The sequence below is a fragment of the Pollicipes pollicipes genome, unplaced genomic scaffold (genome assembly GCF_011947565.3).
Source record: "Pollicipes pollicipes isolate AB1234 unplaced genomic scaffold, Ppol_2.1 Scaffold_3447;HRSCAF=4054_pilon_pilon_pilon, whole genome shotgun sequence".
NCBI classification, from domain to species: Eukaryota; Metazoa; Arthropoda; class Thecostraca; order Pollicipedomorpha; family Pollicipedidae; genus Pollicipes; species Pollicipes pollicipes.
Window position 1 is genome coordinate 1,255,206 of NW_023596297.1, and position 16,961 is coordinate 1,272,166.

General features: G+C 54.1%; 1 protein-coding gene across 1 annotated transcript in view; it reads left to right on the forward strand.

Moving 5' to 3' along the window:
- Positions 1-209: 209 nt before the first annotated feature.
- LOC119091337 (PDZ domain-containing RING finger protein 4-like) overlaps positions 210-16,961 on the forward strand; it is an 89,796-nt gene continuing 73,044 nt past the window's right edge. The window contains 1 exon segment of the mRNA XM_037214065.1: positions 210-1,105. Coding sequence (XP_037069960.1) covers positions 848-1,105 — 258 coding nt within the window. The 5' untranslated portion in view covers positions 210-847.

Below are 16,961 nucleotides of genomic sequence, written 5' to 3' on the forward strand. Positions count from 1 at the left end.
CGTGTGATTAGCCCCGGGCGGGGTCGGCGGAGGGGGGGGGGGGGGGGCGACGCTCCCGACGCCGCGCGGCCCGGCAGCAGTCCGACGGCAGCTTCCGGCGCGGGAGGGCGCGTCGGTGTCGGTCGAGGGGGCGCGGAGGCGACGCGAGCGGCGCTGGGCAGAGTGCACGAGCCGGGTCGGACGCGCGGCGGCACGCCCGTCGCCTGGACGCCCCGGAGCGGAGCCGAGTGAAGCGCGTCGGCGGCGACGCTGCGGACACGGCGTGAGTGCGTGTGCGTCGTGATCGCCGGGCGGCGCTGGCACGGAATGCCACGGCGCGTCCCAGTCATCCGAGCCTATTATTGTTTGGCGCCGCGAGCGCTGTGTTTACCTAGGCGGCAAATATTTTGCCAATCTTTCTAAAATAGAGCCGGAAAGGTCGGTCGGCTTACCTGCAGCGCGCGAGCGGCAGTTTTTGCACGTGCGACCGAATTTGTAAACACTTGGACCGGCAGTTGGGGATCTGGAGACCGCGACCGAGCGACACCTGGACCGGCAGTTGAGGATCTAGAGACCGCGACCGCGCGCGATCGGACCAGTGCGGGGTCGCGCGATGGCCCCATAAGTGACGCAAGCCCGGGGTGCTCGACTGGTGGACCAGCGCAACTTGTAAGCGATTAATAGTGCCGGACTAAAGCGAATAGTGCGTGTGCAGAGTTTGACGGTGGAGTTGGGGCCTGAGGGAAGGATCAGCTGGCTTGGAGAGGCCCAGGTCTGACGCGACTCCCCGAGTCACCAGCGTGCTTCGACCGAGCGGGCGCCTGGCCCGTGACCCGGTCGACAGTGGGCCGACAGCAGTGTCGGCGACATGGCGGCGTCGGGCGGCGCCGAGCCGCGCCGCGTGCCCTCGCCTCCGGCGGGACTGCCGGTGGTGTACGAGCGTGACCCGACGCTGCACGACTGCACAGTGCTGCTGCAGAACTACGTGCAGGCGCAGCAGCAGCAGATCGCCATCCTAGAGCAGAGTCTGGCCGACATGGCCCGGAACTTTGGCACCCGCGAGCAGGCGCTGCTTGGGCAGATCAGCACGCTCACCCAGCAACTCAACAGGGTGCTGGCCGACAAGGTAGGTCAGGTCAGGTCACGGAGACCCGACCCTGTGCGGGAAGGACGCTGGCCGACAAACCGGTCAGTCATGTGGCTTGTGATTTGGGTGGTTTGTTGAGGCCTGCAATGACTGGTTATTAACCTATTGATGCAAACCACGGCTTGACGATAGGGTTAGCCGCATGTGGGGCCTTAATCAAAGGTATTTCAAAAATCCGAGCCTCAGCGAGGGTGCAGGAACCGGGCGGAGGGGAGAGGGGGAGGCAGGCACAGCAGTCCCTCAGCACCGGGCATTTCTCTCCAGTTCTGGGCTCAAATTAAATACTAGCCTTATAGTGTTGCACAGCAAAATCAGATATTTCAAAAGCGTGCCGGCTCACCCGGCCCCAAACGTTGGACGTGATGGGGAAGTAGCTCATGGTGTGGATTTAAGATTGCTTGATGCTACAAGCTATGAGATAGCTGCCAATCCAAAAGCAAGCCCATAAATCACTTCAGTGGTCGGCTCAATATCTAGACGGAAATATCGCGACCTTCGTGCCATATCACGTGAAGGAGAGGTAGAAGCTTTTCGTCCGTTGAGTTTGTCGCAAGGAATGCTATACGACCTGCGCGTCAAGTGGTTTGCGCTGAAGGCACTACGGCTCACTTTGCACCCGCCACGGTATTGTTGCGTTATGAGGGCCGCGGCAGTTGCGCGTCGGCCGTACCGCGGAGTCCGTGTCCTCCATGTCATCAAAGTTCATGTCTGCGCTCTACGCGGTAGCATGGAACAAAACACGACGCGTGAGTCGCTCATCCAATTCAGGGGCTCAACGGCCACCAGAGAAAATGGCTTGCTTTCAGACCACTTGGGCTGTAAATATGAGCAGTAGGCTTTTTGACTGCTGAATTCTTCTGGCGACACTACTTGGGCGCATAATCTCAAGATGCGAACCAATCACGCTAAATGAATCTAGAGTGTGGCTTGCCCCAAAATACGTGCATCCAAAATATTGCGTCAGATAATTGCCCATTTTGCGCAAGCGTTATTCCACAGGAACCTTATTTGGTACCAAAGCTAAAATGCGCGAAGAATAGGATGAGCGGTAGGAAGCTCATGGGTTGTCATCAGATATATCAAAATGGTTATGAATTTCCCCTTCGGCTTCGGAAGCGTATTTTTTATTTCAGCACCATATGGTCCCAGGGGCCCAAACACACAAACACGCAAACACGCAAACACGCAAAATCACGGGTCGATGTACGATGACGAAACAATTAAGCCCCTATAGAAATATGTACTGACGTTTTTGATAAGCCTTATAGGCAAATAAGTGTTGTCCCCCCCCCCCTCTGTTGCTTATGCCATTTTCCGTATATCTCAGCATTAGATGCCTCTGGGATGCGGCAGGGCCACATTACGTGCCAGCCGAATACATGCTAGTATGAATGGAGCTCATGGGTCACTTCTCCGCAGTAAGCCGAGCGCTTCGCTCGACCATGTGTACCCGCCATATGTATCCTTGACGTCTGTTATCTGCAGCACGCTCAACATGTTCACGCCCTAGCGACATGAGCCACCATGCCTGTGCGCCTGTCAAGGGATAACCGTCTGATTTACGACTCGCTGATTAGCAACGCAAACAGATGACTCTTCGCTTTGAACTGCCGGCCGGGACGTTCTCATTGAAGTGACAGCCCACCTTGGTGCCAGAGTGCGACAATGAACGCAGCTTTAAGTTTCAAATGCGCCGATGTATTTTGTAATCAGACTTGAGACACCGCGCTGGGATATTCCAGGTGCCTGCATCACATATCCGAATCTGTTATGTCAAAACGTCTGCGTTCTAAATCTTGTGTCGAAAAGCCTCAGGTGAGCGGACCGTTTTTCAAAGCGAGCCAGTGCACAGACATAGAGCATACAAGTGCAATGTGGGACCCATCGTCTAAAGCCCGGCAGCATGCCACGCCCTGTAATCAGTACCTGGATAGAAACGGATGACCTTTGAGCCCTGCAGAACTTTTAATTACTGGGCTTGTATCGACGCAAGTAGCTGCTAAGGTCACTAACGTCGCAACACTGGTGACGCCGAGGTCTGTGAGAGTTGCACCCGACAGAAATCAAACCGATGCTTTCGCTAGCACCCTTATGTCGTAACCATGCACATGGTTACGATGTGCTGCATGCGCCCACTCGGTATAGCATAGGCGATACCCTGATGGCCAGGGTTCCAGCAGTTCATGCGTTTTCCTTATCCCAAGTGCGGCCAAAACTGCAACCCTTAAGACTTCACCCACAGCACCGAGGTCCAACTATGCGTATAATGAATGCATCACAGATCATCACAGCGGGTCGCGGCGTTGTTTTGAAAAAATTGTCCATGTCTGTGCTATCATTTTCTTCCTTGGGCTTACTGAAAACAAGCTCAGTAACATGGGTCTATAACAGCCAGAGCTGCCCTCACCACAGCCTCTCGTTACAAGCGAGTTCATCCCTGCGTGTCCGGCCGCCACAGTCCGGCGTTCACTTCCGCACGCGTGCTAAAATCCAAGCGCCGGATGCTGCGTTGCAAGGTTTATTTTCGTCCCGCCGTTTACAACTGCCCACGGTAATTGCCCGAGCCTGGAGCGCAGCTCAGCGGTTCAAGCCTGACGTCAGGAGGTTGGGAGTCTGGCGGTGTGGCGGTCAGAGCTGCCTCCACCTGTCATCGCTGTGGGCTTTCAGCCTGGCGCGTCTCTCGACGCTTTTGACGGGCGAGGCTGTGAGCTGTTTTGACGGAAGCTCCGCTCACCGACGCCAGCGGGCGCGTCCAAGCGGGACGCCGGAACACGTCCGGACTCAGCCTCAGAAGTTGGCCGCGTCTCGGTCGACCGCGTCGGCGCCGACGCGGTCGTCGACGCCGTCGCGACGCGGCGACTGCGGAGATGGAGTACGACGGGCCGACGTCGCCGACTGTCGCTCAAGGAATTCTCCGCCTTCACCGCCGCGCCCTCGCCGCGGCGGAGTCCGGGCGACCGGTCTGTCCACGCCGCGTGCGCGCCCCCTCCCCGCCGCCCGCCGCCGGTGGCGTCCTCCTCGGACCGCCGGCGTGGGGGCGGACGCGGCGGGGCTGGCCGGTCTCACTCGCCACGGACCCTGTCGTCGGCACGCGCTGAGCGGCGATGCGCCGACACTGAGCAAACAACAGCTGACGGCCCTCCCCGGCTGCCTGCGTTGATCCGCGCCCGGCGACGACGGCGGTGCGTGCGGCGGCGCGCGGGAGCGCCCGCGGCCGGCGCCGTCGCTGTCACGCCTGGGAATGGGCGTGTCCTGCGCGGTGAAGGGCGAATTGGGGTCAGGGAAGACAGAGGCTGTTAACTTACGAGGCTGGGTAAGTTATTGGTCGGTAACGTCGCAAAAGCTTGCACTGGTTGGTGCGATTTCTGGCCGCCATCCACTGTGGAGCTGTTTATGGCTCATGTTTTACTAATGGGCTAACTCCGCGGGGTAGCAAATTTCGTCGACCGGTTGGAAAATATCGTGTTGACATCGTGTGCGTTGAAGCTGTGGTCCAGATTATCACGGCTTGTTCACATAATACGATTTGCCTTTGGTATTCCCACACGTGGTTTTACCTAATCCTAAAGCAGCCCAATCAGGTCGTTTGGTGAAATGGACCGCAATAGCCTTTGAGAGCGCGTGCTAAGGGACCCAGTGGGTCGCTGCTATGGCCGCGGTGGCGTGCAACTCTTTATCATGTTTTTAGCAACCGGAAGGGGCGTGGGGCGCTCTCATTAAACACCATTTTTGTATACATTCATTGCATATCGCCTAGAAGAGTGCGGTTTTATAACACAACTTCCGTAAATTGTGAGAATCGTAGCTTGACTGCAAATGGTAAGAAAGGGTCAAAAGAACACTTGGCAACAACGTCGACACTTGCTTGGTTTGAAGATGTGATCGCGTTCACTGTTTTCTTGTTCGATAGCAGGGCTTGAGAATTCCACAGTGGATACGAATGACCTTGGTAATTATACCTAACTCGGGGCATTGATCAACGCATTCAAAGATATCATAAAACAGGCTTTATATATCTCACACAAATTCCCGTGGCGAACGACGGAATTGTTGGTCGACGCCCAATTTGAATCCAGCCTGCCACTCGTCGCGACGTCAGGGGAATATCCTCTCTACTGAGCTACGCTTTTCCGAAAAGTGCCTCAATTCGGCGTGGTGTCGAGAGTCTCGATTAGTATGGGCGCCTTCTTAAAATGCCCTTTGAGCTCATTGTTCTAAAAATTGCTTAAATGAATAATCAGTGCATTGGAACTCTGTAATGATGCCACTATATTCTTCGAACGTAAAGTAAGCTATATAACATGAATACGTTTGCCTCACATGTTTGCGTTTCATATACTTTCTTAAGAGCCTCAATGTCTGTTGCTGGCCTCAACGTCTCAACATCCTCAATCAAGTCTTTTGATGTCATTATGTGACGGTTCCAGTCTCAGCCTCAGTTAGTTCCAGCCCCTAAAGGTCTTATTGCTGCCCGGAGAGCGCCTCTCTTCTCCTGAAAGTTCATTTCATCGTCCACACGGCCTCACTAGCCGAGTCCAGGCTCCACTACCCCGGTGTCTGGAGGTCTTTGGACTGGCTCATGCTTCTGGATATTGCTTTCTTCCCTGCCTCACTTTTGAGGGTGTCCGCCCATAGCGTGCTGCTTTGGTTGGCTCATAGCTCTCTTCGGGCCTTTTCATTTTTCTCTTTCTCCTCCACGGACACTGGACGGTGCAGAAGATAGGAAAGCTATAAAGTTGAAGGGATAAGTTACATATTAGCGAGCATTTCTGACGGGTTAGCTGACCTTTGCATTCTTTAGGGCACTGAAAATGAACTTTCATATTTCACTGATATTTTTCCGAAACCCCTGCGCGAGGCTCTCACTTCGCGCATGCGGGTAATTGTCTTGCAAATTTTCCGGAACCAGACGACGACGATGACCAGAAAACCATCAGAAGAGAAGCCTGCTTCTCGGGATAACCGAGAAAACCGGGGCCTGTCCTTTAACGGCGCGTGCGCCTCTGCGCAGTCTCACGCTGGCCCCATTCTGCTCGCGGTCTCCCCATTTCCCCACCATTGCTCCGCATTCCCAATAACCACACGCATTAGCGGAGAGTGTGCAATTACCGATACAAGACAATGCGGCCCTGCCCCGTGCGACCCAGCAGACGGCGACGCAACAATAACGCAGATCCGTCATCGTCGGCGTGCATTGGCGGCCGCCGTGATGTATTGCGGCGCAGCGCAGCTACACCGTCACGCGCCGCGTCGCGCTGGCGGCGGAGCGGCGCGACGCCGCGCCTGCCGCCGGGTCAAAGAGCAGATGGCCGCCGGCGATTAAACGGCCGCCGGCGGCGGCGGGACGCGGCCGCGCGCGCGCTAACTGCCGCAGGACAGCGGGCGGCCGGCACGACGGCGCCAATTAGACGGCGGGATTGTGCCAAAGCGGCGCATCGGTCACTGTGTGCCGCCAGTGACGGGTGGGCGCTGTAGAGGCGGTCGCCGGCCGCCCCCGTCCGGTGCGGTGCCAGCTGCAGGCTGACGGCGGCTGTTGGTGGTGTCCGAAACTTTGTTCCGAGCACGAGAACTTGCTTGGTCGATATTTTTTACGTGCCGTTTTAAGGGTCGAGTTTTCCGTTGCATTTAGCAAAGAAAATATCAAGCCGGACTAAGACGCACGCTGATGTGTACATTGAGCGCTATTGGACTCATTGGCCTAGGAACCCCTAGCAAATCAAACTGTTTTAGTGCCGTTTCCAGCCCCCCCCCCCCTCCCCCCTCTATTTCGCTCTGTCAGCTTCTCTTTGAGATGTAAATATGCATACGACGCCTTTTTACTCACCAAATTTTGCAGCGTGCAGACATTTTTCCAAACGATTCTACATTTGTGGTTTGTTTTAAATGCCTCCCTAGCATCTATATTATAGTTCTTTGTAAGAGATTTAAAGTCCTCGCATAAGCGTGTTATATTTTTATACATGTTGGGTGCACATGGTGTCACAGGGTAGCGAGGTGGTCAGACGCGGCGTGACTATTTCCCAATAACCCATTTTGCCAACATAGATAAGATAGAAGTAATAGTCATATTCCTAGAAGAAAATCCAAGAGAATGGAAATTTTTATTTTTATAAGGTTTTTACAGATCACCAACATTCAGAGCAATAAATAAGTAGTAATTGGCAGCTATTTCTACGACACGGTACATATCTAAATACGAATTTGAATACGAGAAAAATACATGTACATGCAGGAGTTAGTAGAGTAGGATCATCGGTAGGCAATTTGAATCTACTTCTGCTATTCGCTTCGATAAAGGCGTGCCGCCGAAATATCAACGCATCCATATCTTCATTATCCTTGTTTTTCTACGAGAAATAACTGCTGTTTTATCTGTGTACGTAATATTCTTTGCAAATACACTTAACAAGTTACATTTTGGCAACGATTTTTTCCATTCGCGTATGAAGGCATGCTCTCTGGTTGTTGGCTTTCTTTTCTGACGTGCGTTTTGCTTCCATCAAGCGAATTACTTTTTATGCAGCAGCCGTCATTTTAATCCGAACAATGACAGCCACTGAGATCCGACAATGCAGTAGTCACCTAACACGCTGGTTTCTCAGACGAACCGGATTTTCTTTTGTTCTTCTCGCTGCTGCATTTAACCTCTTTAGACTTACGTTGTCGCTTCCGCTTGAGCACTCCTGCCAGCTCTGAGACAGACTGAGTGCATTTTCCTCCCGTTTCTATTTCGGTGCGGCTGAAGCGGTTCGTTGGGTGTTATTTAACCATGAGTCTTACTGTCTGTCTGACGGCGCCGGGTCAGAGGTAATTACCACCGCACTAAACTTAGAGCTTAGCTGCAGGTGATGACTGAGACTTTCCATCGAGCGCGCTCCTGCTGTCTGCACTGTGTATTATGTTTGGGGCCGGCATGAGTGCTTCCACGTGATGTTGTTCGCTTTGCGAAAGCGGCATAGGTCTTTTACTGCCGAGGCGTGCTCGCTCAAGTACTGGGACACTGGTCATTCCGACTTGGCTGCTATTCGGACGATGGATGCTGAATTTTTGTTAGCTAGCCAAACACGCTGGTTTCGGCAGCAGCAATCTAGGGCTCCATCGTGGTGCAGTTCCTCGCCATCCGTCATGTTCTCCCGTCACTCAGCAACTGACCTACATAGTCCCCTACCTCGGCGTAATTCCGGCTCTCTCCGAAAACATCCATTCTCAGTCCCAAAGCCAGGACTTCTGATTACGTCCGAAACCGTCGGCATTATCTGAGTTTTGCGGCGCGCTCCCCCCTGCCGAGCCGGGCTGCCAAACTCAGCGCACAGTCGTCATCCACGACTTCCGCGTCTTGGGTCGCTGGCGGCCGCCCCGAACCTTAAAGCGCGCCACCCGCGCGTCACAAGGAGCGACCGGACCCAAACTCCGCCCCCGCCTCTGCGCGGGCCGTTTCGGCGCCGGCGCCGCATTACCATAGAATTGGCGGCGCGAGTCGCAATCGAGCCACGCTCGGCTGACCGGCGGAGGGCCAGCCTCGGCCTCCGGGGGCCGATTGGACGCCGCCTGACGCGCTCGCGGCGATGATTAGAGCTTTTTGTCGGCGGCAGCTGGGCGCCAGGCTCGCGCCGGCCGCATCCGCCGCTGGAAATCAATGCCGGACAATGGGGACGAGGCCCTGCGGGAGGCAGACGGCGCGGACGGGCGCCCGGCGCCACCCCGCGTCCGGTCCGCCCTCCAAGTGGTCCGGTCCGGTGTCGCCAAGTGGGAGGGAGGACACTTCTCCGGAGGACACTCGGATGGCTTCGTGCAAGTGTGTGCGGGGTATTTCATTGGATGGCTTCGGTGGTGCGGTCTTGCACGACGATGTAATGTCATCGGGGGCTTAATTTGCATCAGTCAAGGGCCTGCTACAAATGATACCCTCTCACTTCAGGCTTCTCGTAACACCAGGCACGTTGCTTCATGCTGCTCAAAGAGTGGTCCAGCGTGAGTCCGTATCCGCCCGCATGAGTTCGCGGCCGCCTCTGACGCAGGCGCACGACAGCCTTGTGACGATCGTCCAGACATCAGCATCTCCCTGGTGCCAGGCGGCGTGCGTGAGCGGTCGAGGCGACGCCTCAGCGCCCGCCGCCGTGTGCTGTCATCGCCGCCGCTGCTGGCGGCTGCGGGGCCACGGGTGGTCGCAGCTAGGGCCCGACGAGAGACGCGACGTCTCCGGGGAGCCCAGATGGCGCCCCCCTGCCCGGGGGAGGCCGCTCTCCGGGGAGCTGAACATCCGACCGTCCCGACACGTCCCGCCCCGCTAACGGCCGCGTTCCTCTGGGGAGAGCGTAGATGCTCAGCCATACGGTGGCAGCGTCTCCCATGCATAGGGAGCACATCTTCTTGGGTGTCTCACAGGTAGGGAGGCACACAGATACGCTCGCCTGGGGCCAAGTGGCGTGTGTCGCCGCGGAGGTACACGGGATTAGTTCGGGGAAATAGAGAGCTAGGTGGCTACGCAGAGGCAGCAGAAGAGCTGCGCGTCACTCCGGAGCAGCACGAGAGACGTTCGTCTCCCTGGAGCTTAAGGCTCATTTGTCTACGAAAAGAAGAATGCCCTTGCTTGTCCGTGATCAAATGGTCTTACGTCTCCAGGAAGGCTGAAATCTATTCGTCTGCGTGCAGATTCAGCGTCGTCGAAGGGAAAAAGCCTGCGTCTTCGGAAAACAAACGGGAACTTTGTCTCCCGCAGCGGATCGGAGAGGCGTGCGTCTCTCGAGAACGGAGAGCCGCTCATCGGTCGAGGACCGCCGCTGACGGGTCCGGACCCGGCTCAAAGTAGACCGCGGGGCCGGGCTCGCGTCACTAATCATCCGCAAAGATCTGGAGGTGACAGGCTGTAAGTGCGCCCGTAGAAATAACGCGGCTATCCGGGACGAGGGCTTGGGAGGGGGAGATTGCGCCCAGGAGCAGCTGTACCGTTAAGGAATTACTTTTGCTGTGATTCGATAAGACCAACGTCGGAATATATGGGATACTTCAAAGAGAACCGGTGGTATCAATTCACATCTATCACCATTGGTTCGCTGCTCTTAAGTCTGGAGCGTTTTCGGAATTTTTGGCATTCTTAGGTGAGTATTACGACTATCCATTTGCTGCTTCGTGATTCCTTTGATCACGCCGGTGGTGCTTCAGTGCGTGCCTAGATATTTGATCATTGGCAGCACGGCTCTCTTTATTTTGTGGAAACTGGAGGAAGGGTTGTGGATGATGATTCACTGGGAAAACGGAATTTACGGCGATGTATTTTTTTCATGAGGAGGACTAAGCCTCAATGGCATGGTAGGAGCCTATCACAATTATTCGGGTTAACGCGGTGCACATTACCCAGAACATGGCAGTAGTCACGCTGTTGCAGACAATATCTCCTCTTCTACCTTCCACCCCAAAGAAGTCAAATAATCCTCATCTCAACGTGTCGCTAAATCCTTGGCAAAGCGGAGCGTCGTTCCTATGACATATGTGTTCATAACAACATTGACGAGAAAGACAACTCGACTGATCTCTAAAAATACATCCTCCGGCGCCTCGTCTGCAAGAACGCGTTGATTTCACGCGAAACCTTCAGCCGATCGAAACTAAGCCTGATTTACGTTATACCGGCGCAGACTCGGCGGCGCGTGGCTCCCTAACAATGACAAATGGCTTTAATAAAACTGCCGCGGCCCGATTGGACGCGAGCCCTCCTGAGAGCAGGGCGTATCGGCCGTGTCCGCGCCGTGCCGCCTCGGCCGCGGCCCGGCCGTGCTCGTGCCGTACCTGCCTCAGCCGTGGCCCGGCCGTGCTCGTGCCGTCCCGCCTCAGCCGCGGCCCGGCCGTGCTCGTGCCGTACCGCCTCAGCCGCGGCCCGGCCGTGCTCGTGCCGTGCCGCCTCGGCGGCCGCCCGGCTGGACCGTCGGCGGCGGCAGCCGTGGCCACCGCCGGCTCGCCGCCCGCCCTGTTCTGCGGCTTCGGTGATCGCCGCGCGAAGGGCCGCCGCAGGCTGGGGAGGGGCGAGTCGGGAGGAGCTGCGCGCGAGCCGCCAGTTACGGCTGCGTTTGATGATGCTGAGCAGATGACGGTGGCGATTTACGGGAACGGTCTGCCCCGGGCTCCGGATGCTGTGTTGTGTAAGCGTAAATTATCGTCTGTCGGAGCTCAGTACACTGCCAGACCAGCCAGGCAAAACAAACGGCCCAGAAAAAAAGCGTGAGCTTTCTCGGCACGGCTATCACACCGCGGGCGATGCCAGGTGGAGGCGACTAGCCCGCGCGTTCGGCTCATATTTTAACAAAGCGCGCCACATTTTCATAACCCTTAATGATTAAACAAATCAGATAGCCAACCCGCACGAAGGACAAAACTGAGATGCTTGGAAAACTCTGCATCTTCGGCAACTTTCGTGCCGGGCAACTCTTGTCCGACAGGAGCGCGTGTACAGGACGGCCCTCGGCTGGCGCAGCGCCCGTCACCGACGCCGACGGCTGTGGCCGGCGGCGCGCGCCGGAAGTCGCCGCTCCCCATTCATTAGGCGCGCGTCGGCGGCGATTTTTGGCGCGATTGGTTCTGTCGGGCTGCCAGAGGCAGAGCGTGACGGATTAAACGGAGTCAGGAGGGCGACCCGCAGCCGGCGTGCGTCTCTCAGCGCGCTAAACACGGCGCCGAACCAGGCCAGCTCGCCCGCCGGGGATGACAGACAGGAGGGTGTCGTCGGCTGACGGAGTGAGAGGTGCGGGAGCCGAGCTCCGGGGGCGTTTGCTTCGGCCCCGATTCTGGCTGACTGGTGCGCTCACTGATGCGTTTTAAACGGCTCTGTGGTGGCTGGCGATGGAGCTGCGGGAACGCGTTCAGGGATTGAGGAAAATCGATCGCGAGATTTACCTAAAAGGCAGAGCTGATGCCGCCAGTGCGAATTCAAAGCCCCTTGAGCCGAGTCGTTTGGTTTATGTCTCGATTTAGAGATGCCATTCTGGTGGATTGTTCAGTAACGGCACGCTGGAAATGTAGATCACGCGTTAAGATAAAACCAAGCCAGTCGCAAACATCGCCTTCGCGATCTCTTTGCTCCACCACCAGTGCTGAAACAGATCCTGCATTCCACTATATTACAGATTTGAGTAGACCCAAAAGACAAGGGAGCCTGCTAATAGAATTGCCAGACGACGAAGGTTTGTTAAGATTCAGATCAGTGGAAACAATGCGATAATGCAAATGCGGATGAGGACATACGCAAAATATAAGGGAAAGAGGTCAAAAACACGAAGGCAGAGAAAACCAAACTAGGAAAACAGTCCATAATAGAGATATGGGTCTCTGATTTTGCAAAAACTACGCGCAATGTGTGACTAAGGTGGACGCCAAATGGGCTCACAGCAATTTTACGGCGCACTTCCAAGACTGGTTCAGTGTGGGCGTGCTTCTCTTTTCACGGCAAATGACTGAAGCGATGTGTTTTAAAAGCGCATCGGTGTGTGACTCAGGCCTAAATGGCCGCTTGATTGGGTCATTTGCTCGGATTGGATGACGGTCTCTCTCCACTCACAGACCCTTTCTGTTTCGCTATCATTGTTTACTCTCTCTCTCTCTCTCTCTCCTCTCTCTCTCTCTCTCTCTCTCGAGAGAGGAGAGAGAGGGAGTCCTCTCTTCTCTTCTCTCTCTTCTCTCGCTCTCAGAGAGAGGAGGAGAGTCTCTACTCGGAGAGAGAGAGAGCTAGAGCTCTCTGCTTCTTCTCTCTCTCTCTCTCTCGCGAGCAGACGAGAGCTCTCTCTCTTAGAGACTCTCTCTCTCTCTCGCTCTCTCTCTCTCTCTCTCTCTCTCTCTCTCTCTCTCTCTCTCTCTCTCGATCTTCTCTCTCTCTCTCTTCTCTCTCTCTTCTCTCTCTCTCTCTCTCTCTCTCTCTCTCTCTCTCTCTCTCTCCTCTCTCTCTCTCTCCTCTCTCTCTCTCTCTCTCTCTCTCTATCTCTCTCTCTCTCTTCTCTCTATCTCTCTCTCTCTCTCTCTCTCTCTCTCTCTATCTCTCTCTCTCTCTCTCTCTCTCTCTCTCTCTCTCTCTCTCTATCTCTCTCTCTTCTCTCTCTCTCTCTCTCTCTCTCTCTCTCTCTCTCTCTCTCTTCTCTCTCTCTCTCTCTCTCTCTCTCTCTCTCTCTCTCTCTCTCTCTCTATTCTCTCTCTCTCTCTTCTCTCTCTCTTCTCTCTCTCTCTCTCTCTCCTCTCTCTATCTCTTCGCTCTCTCTCTCTCTTCTCTCTATCTCTCTATCTCTCCTCTCTCTCTCTCTCTTCTCTCTCTCTCTCTCTATCTCTCTCTCTCTCTCTCTCTTCTCTCTCTCTCTCTCCTCTCTCTCTTCTCTCTCTCTCTCTCTCTCTCTCTCTCTCTCTCGGTCTCTGTCTCTCTCGTTCTCACTCTGTCTCACTCTCCCCCTCCCTCTCTTCTGTCTTTTTCTCTCGCTCTCTCTTTCCTCTCTTTCTCTTCTCTCTTTCTCCCTCTCTCTCTCCTCTTTCTCTCCCTCTCTCTTTCTCTCTCTTTTCCTCTGCTGTCTGCCCCTCTTACTGTCCACTCCACCCCCCTCCTTTGCCTCCTTGTCTAACCCCATCTCCTCTCTGCTTCTCCCCCCCCCCCTTTTCACCGCGCGCGGTGCGTCTGCAGGCTCCATCTCCGGCCAATGTTGAGACGTTCTTATCTGCTATTTCTGTTCGGGCCGGCGCATCTGCAGCGTCATCTGCCGGCGGCGGCGGCGGCGGCGGCAGGGTGGTCTCATCGGCAGCCGGATGCCGCGGCCCGACCGAGGAGCCGGCCCCGGCGCACCGCCTGCTGCTCTCGGTGTTGGCACTGGCGTCAGGCCACAGCTCTTTCTAGCATTTTCTTTGTCCAGCTCACAGTTTTATGGATCTATGAATGTCAAGGAAGGGGCCTGCTCAGGACAGCGTCGGTCGCCATTGCAGGGGTGAATGTTTTCTTTCCTGGTATCGCCACCAATATATCCCAAGCGCAACAGCCGCGGGGCGTGTGTGTTTGTGTGTGTGTGCACAGCGTAATGATCTTCTGCGAGGAGATCCCCGCGAATCACGCGCCGTTCCTTCAGAGTGGGCCGCGGCCGGTGAGTCAGCGGACGGGCGCGCCGCCTGACGTGCGCTGCCACAAGGGTGGACCGCGAGACGATCTGTTTGACATCAGGCCGTCATCGGGCCGACCTGAGACCCCGCCGACCGCACCGCGTGGGCACACACGCGGCCGCCGGCGCGCCCGTCTGGTGCAGCGGGGTGGAGGTCGGGCCTGCGTGGCGGGCGGGCGGCGCTGCTCTGGGGCGTGGGAGGTGCTCCATCTCTCTGAAGCACCCGGTTCAAATGGACCAGATGCAGGATAAGCTTTTCAGAGTGTGAACAGTCACTGGCCTGAAAGGAACCAACAGGTCGACTCGATGCTCTTGGGTGGCACGGTGCTTGCTAGAGAAAACTGGGATTGCAATGTGACTACATGCGTCAATGAGAAATTCGGACGTTTGGTCATGCACTGGACATTCTGTCAGCCACCAAAGTTCTTTCAATCGATTGGTGGTTTGAAAGTCGAAAAAGTTTCAACCTGGCATCAGGTTTGAATCGAGACAGTTGTACACTTGTAAAGTGGTTTAGATATAGGAATACATTTACATAAAGCCCTAAAACGTCCTATTCGTCAGCTGAACCCGCGCTGGGTCGGGGATACCTGACTTCCCCCTACGCTTTCCAAGCACAGCTAAAAAAAATACGCTGGCAGCACGACATGATTTTGAATGCCTGTTTTTCTATCAGTTTGGCATCTTTTGCACACATATGAAGCTTTGACCTTCCAAGGTCAGTAATCTGTGTCGGGTCAAAGAGGTCAACCTCTAAAAACTTTGACCACACGTTTTTTAACTTTTTTGATTGTTAATTGCTCAGACTTGCTGCGGTTATAAAATATGAGAGTACCTTTTAGCTTGTATACTTCAGATTGTTCGAAAACAGGAGTCGTCAGTGACCTGAAGTCAGCTCAATTATAAGTACTTTTCGTAAACAATGCAATTTGGTGCGTATTTTTGTGTAGTTTTGGTGTTCAGGAGGTGTTCAGGTGTTCAAATGAGGAAAATAATTCTAACTCACATGCACAACCATCACATGACCACACACCACACGAACTTGGCCTACCTAGGTCATGTGCGTGTGGATCGCACTTGGCCTACTAGGTCATGACCTACCTCTATGGGTGTCTCTGCAAAAGACATGCTGAGCTCAAAATAAACAGTTTTATTGGGTAATTTTGAAAGCAGACTTAGAATACTCCGCTGAAAAGATGTGATATACTAATGCATGATAACGTCCCAATGGGTTACGAGAGAACTCGCAAGGTCATGTGAAGTCATCCAGGGTCATCGAGCTCTGTTGGCTGTGGAGGAGAGACTAGATGAACGAGTACGTCGCGCGTAACTACCTCTATATCGTGTTTGTAAAGCTGATGACTTTTGCTTTCATCTAGCAACGTGCGTGTTTTCAGTGTGTTACAAATACTGTCACCAGGTATGGAAGGGATCATCAATGGTATTTTGTGTATTGGATACTTTTGTCCCAAAGCTGCACCTATTAAAATAAACATCTTCTGAAGCACAATGAGGAAGAAAGCAAAGAAGTACGGCTCTTGGAGGCTCCTAATAGACCAGTTTTGAGTGGTGGCCTGATCTGATCTGACCCTTGGGGTAACATAAATGTTCGGAATGGACTCCCCGCAGTGTTGACGCTTACTTCTGTGCGTTCAACATCCGTCTTGGCGTGTTAACATATGTTTAACTTCATCTATTAGAACGATCGTTTTTTACCTTTCGTGATCTCTGGTGACCTCATGTTTGATATAAATTCAAAAGTTTGTTGCGAATTCCGCACTCTTTGGCAAGACCTACACAACGGTATCTTTGTTTTCGCGCACAATGTCTAGGAGTTGGAGATTCTAGAGGGGAGTCACGTCCCCCCCCCCCTGCCCGGCGCGGTTGTCTCAGACCCCCGGCCGGGCGCGGGCTAAAGGCGCCTGGTATTGAATTTCATTCGGTTGAGACTTATTTCGGATATGGGAGCATTTAAAGAGGCGAATTTAGTACTCAGTGCATTAGCTGTGACTGGGTTTGACATTCCGTAATCACAATGTATTTTAATTCGTGTGAAGATATGATACTGTGGGTTCCGTTCACTCGCATTTGTTTCGGCTGAATGGCCAACGGGGTCATCCCACCAATTTCACGTGACTTATGAGAAACGTTAACATTTTAACGATGCTCTGGAAGGGGTCATTTGGAACGCGTTTATAAATTTGCTTTTTCCTAGCATTTTCAGCACAGGAGACAAAATTACCCTGAATCTAGTAAATTAGCCGTCTGGTCCGCACTTGGAAATAATGATATTATTGACTTGTTACTTGACAGATTGTTGATATGTATTGATACTTGTACTTTGCTTTTTGTCTGCGCGTTTGCGTCGTTATTAGCAGAGTAACACCGTCAGTGTAACATAACGTTGCATCTTTGCTACCAAATGAAACTCATTTAAGACATAATTCCCGATGGTGTACAACTTCATTATTGTATCAGAGCAACTAAACCAATTTAACACGCGGATGCTGACATGCTCCGAAATGGAGCCTGGGCGAAGGAGAACTCTGCCAAAGTTCGGAGGGCTCACTAGAAGTTTCCTGAAATGCTCTTCCGCCTGCAGAGCGTGCAGCTTGCAAGCATTTTCAGTCGCAAACATGCTGTTCTCCAATGTGGGAAGATGTTGCAGTGACGCGTGACAGTGACAGTGACGCGCTTACAGGGGAAACTCTCGCATTCAT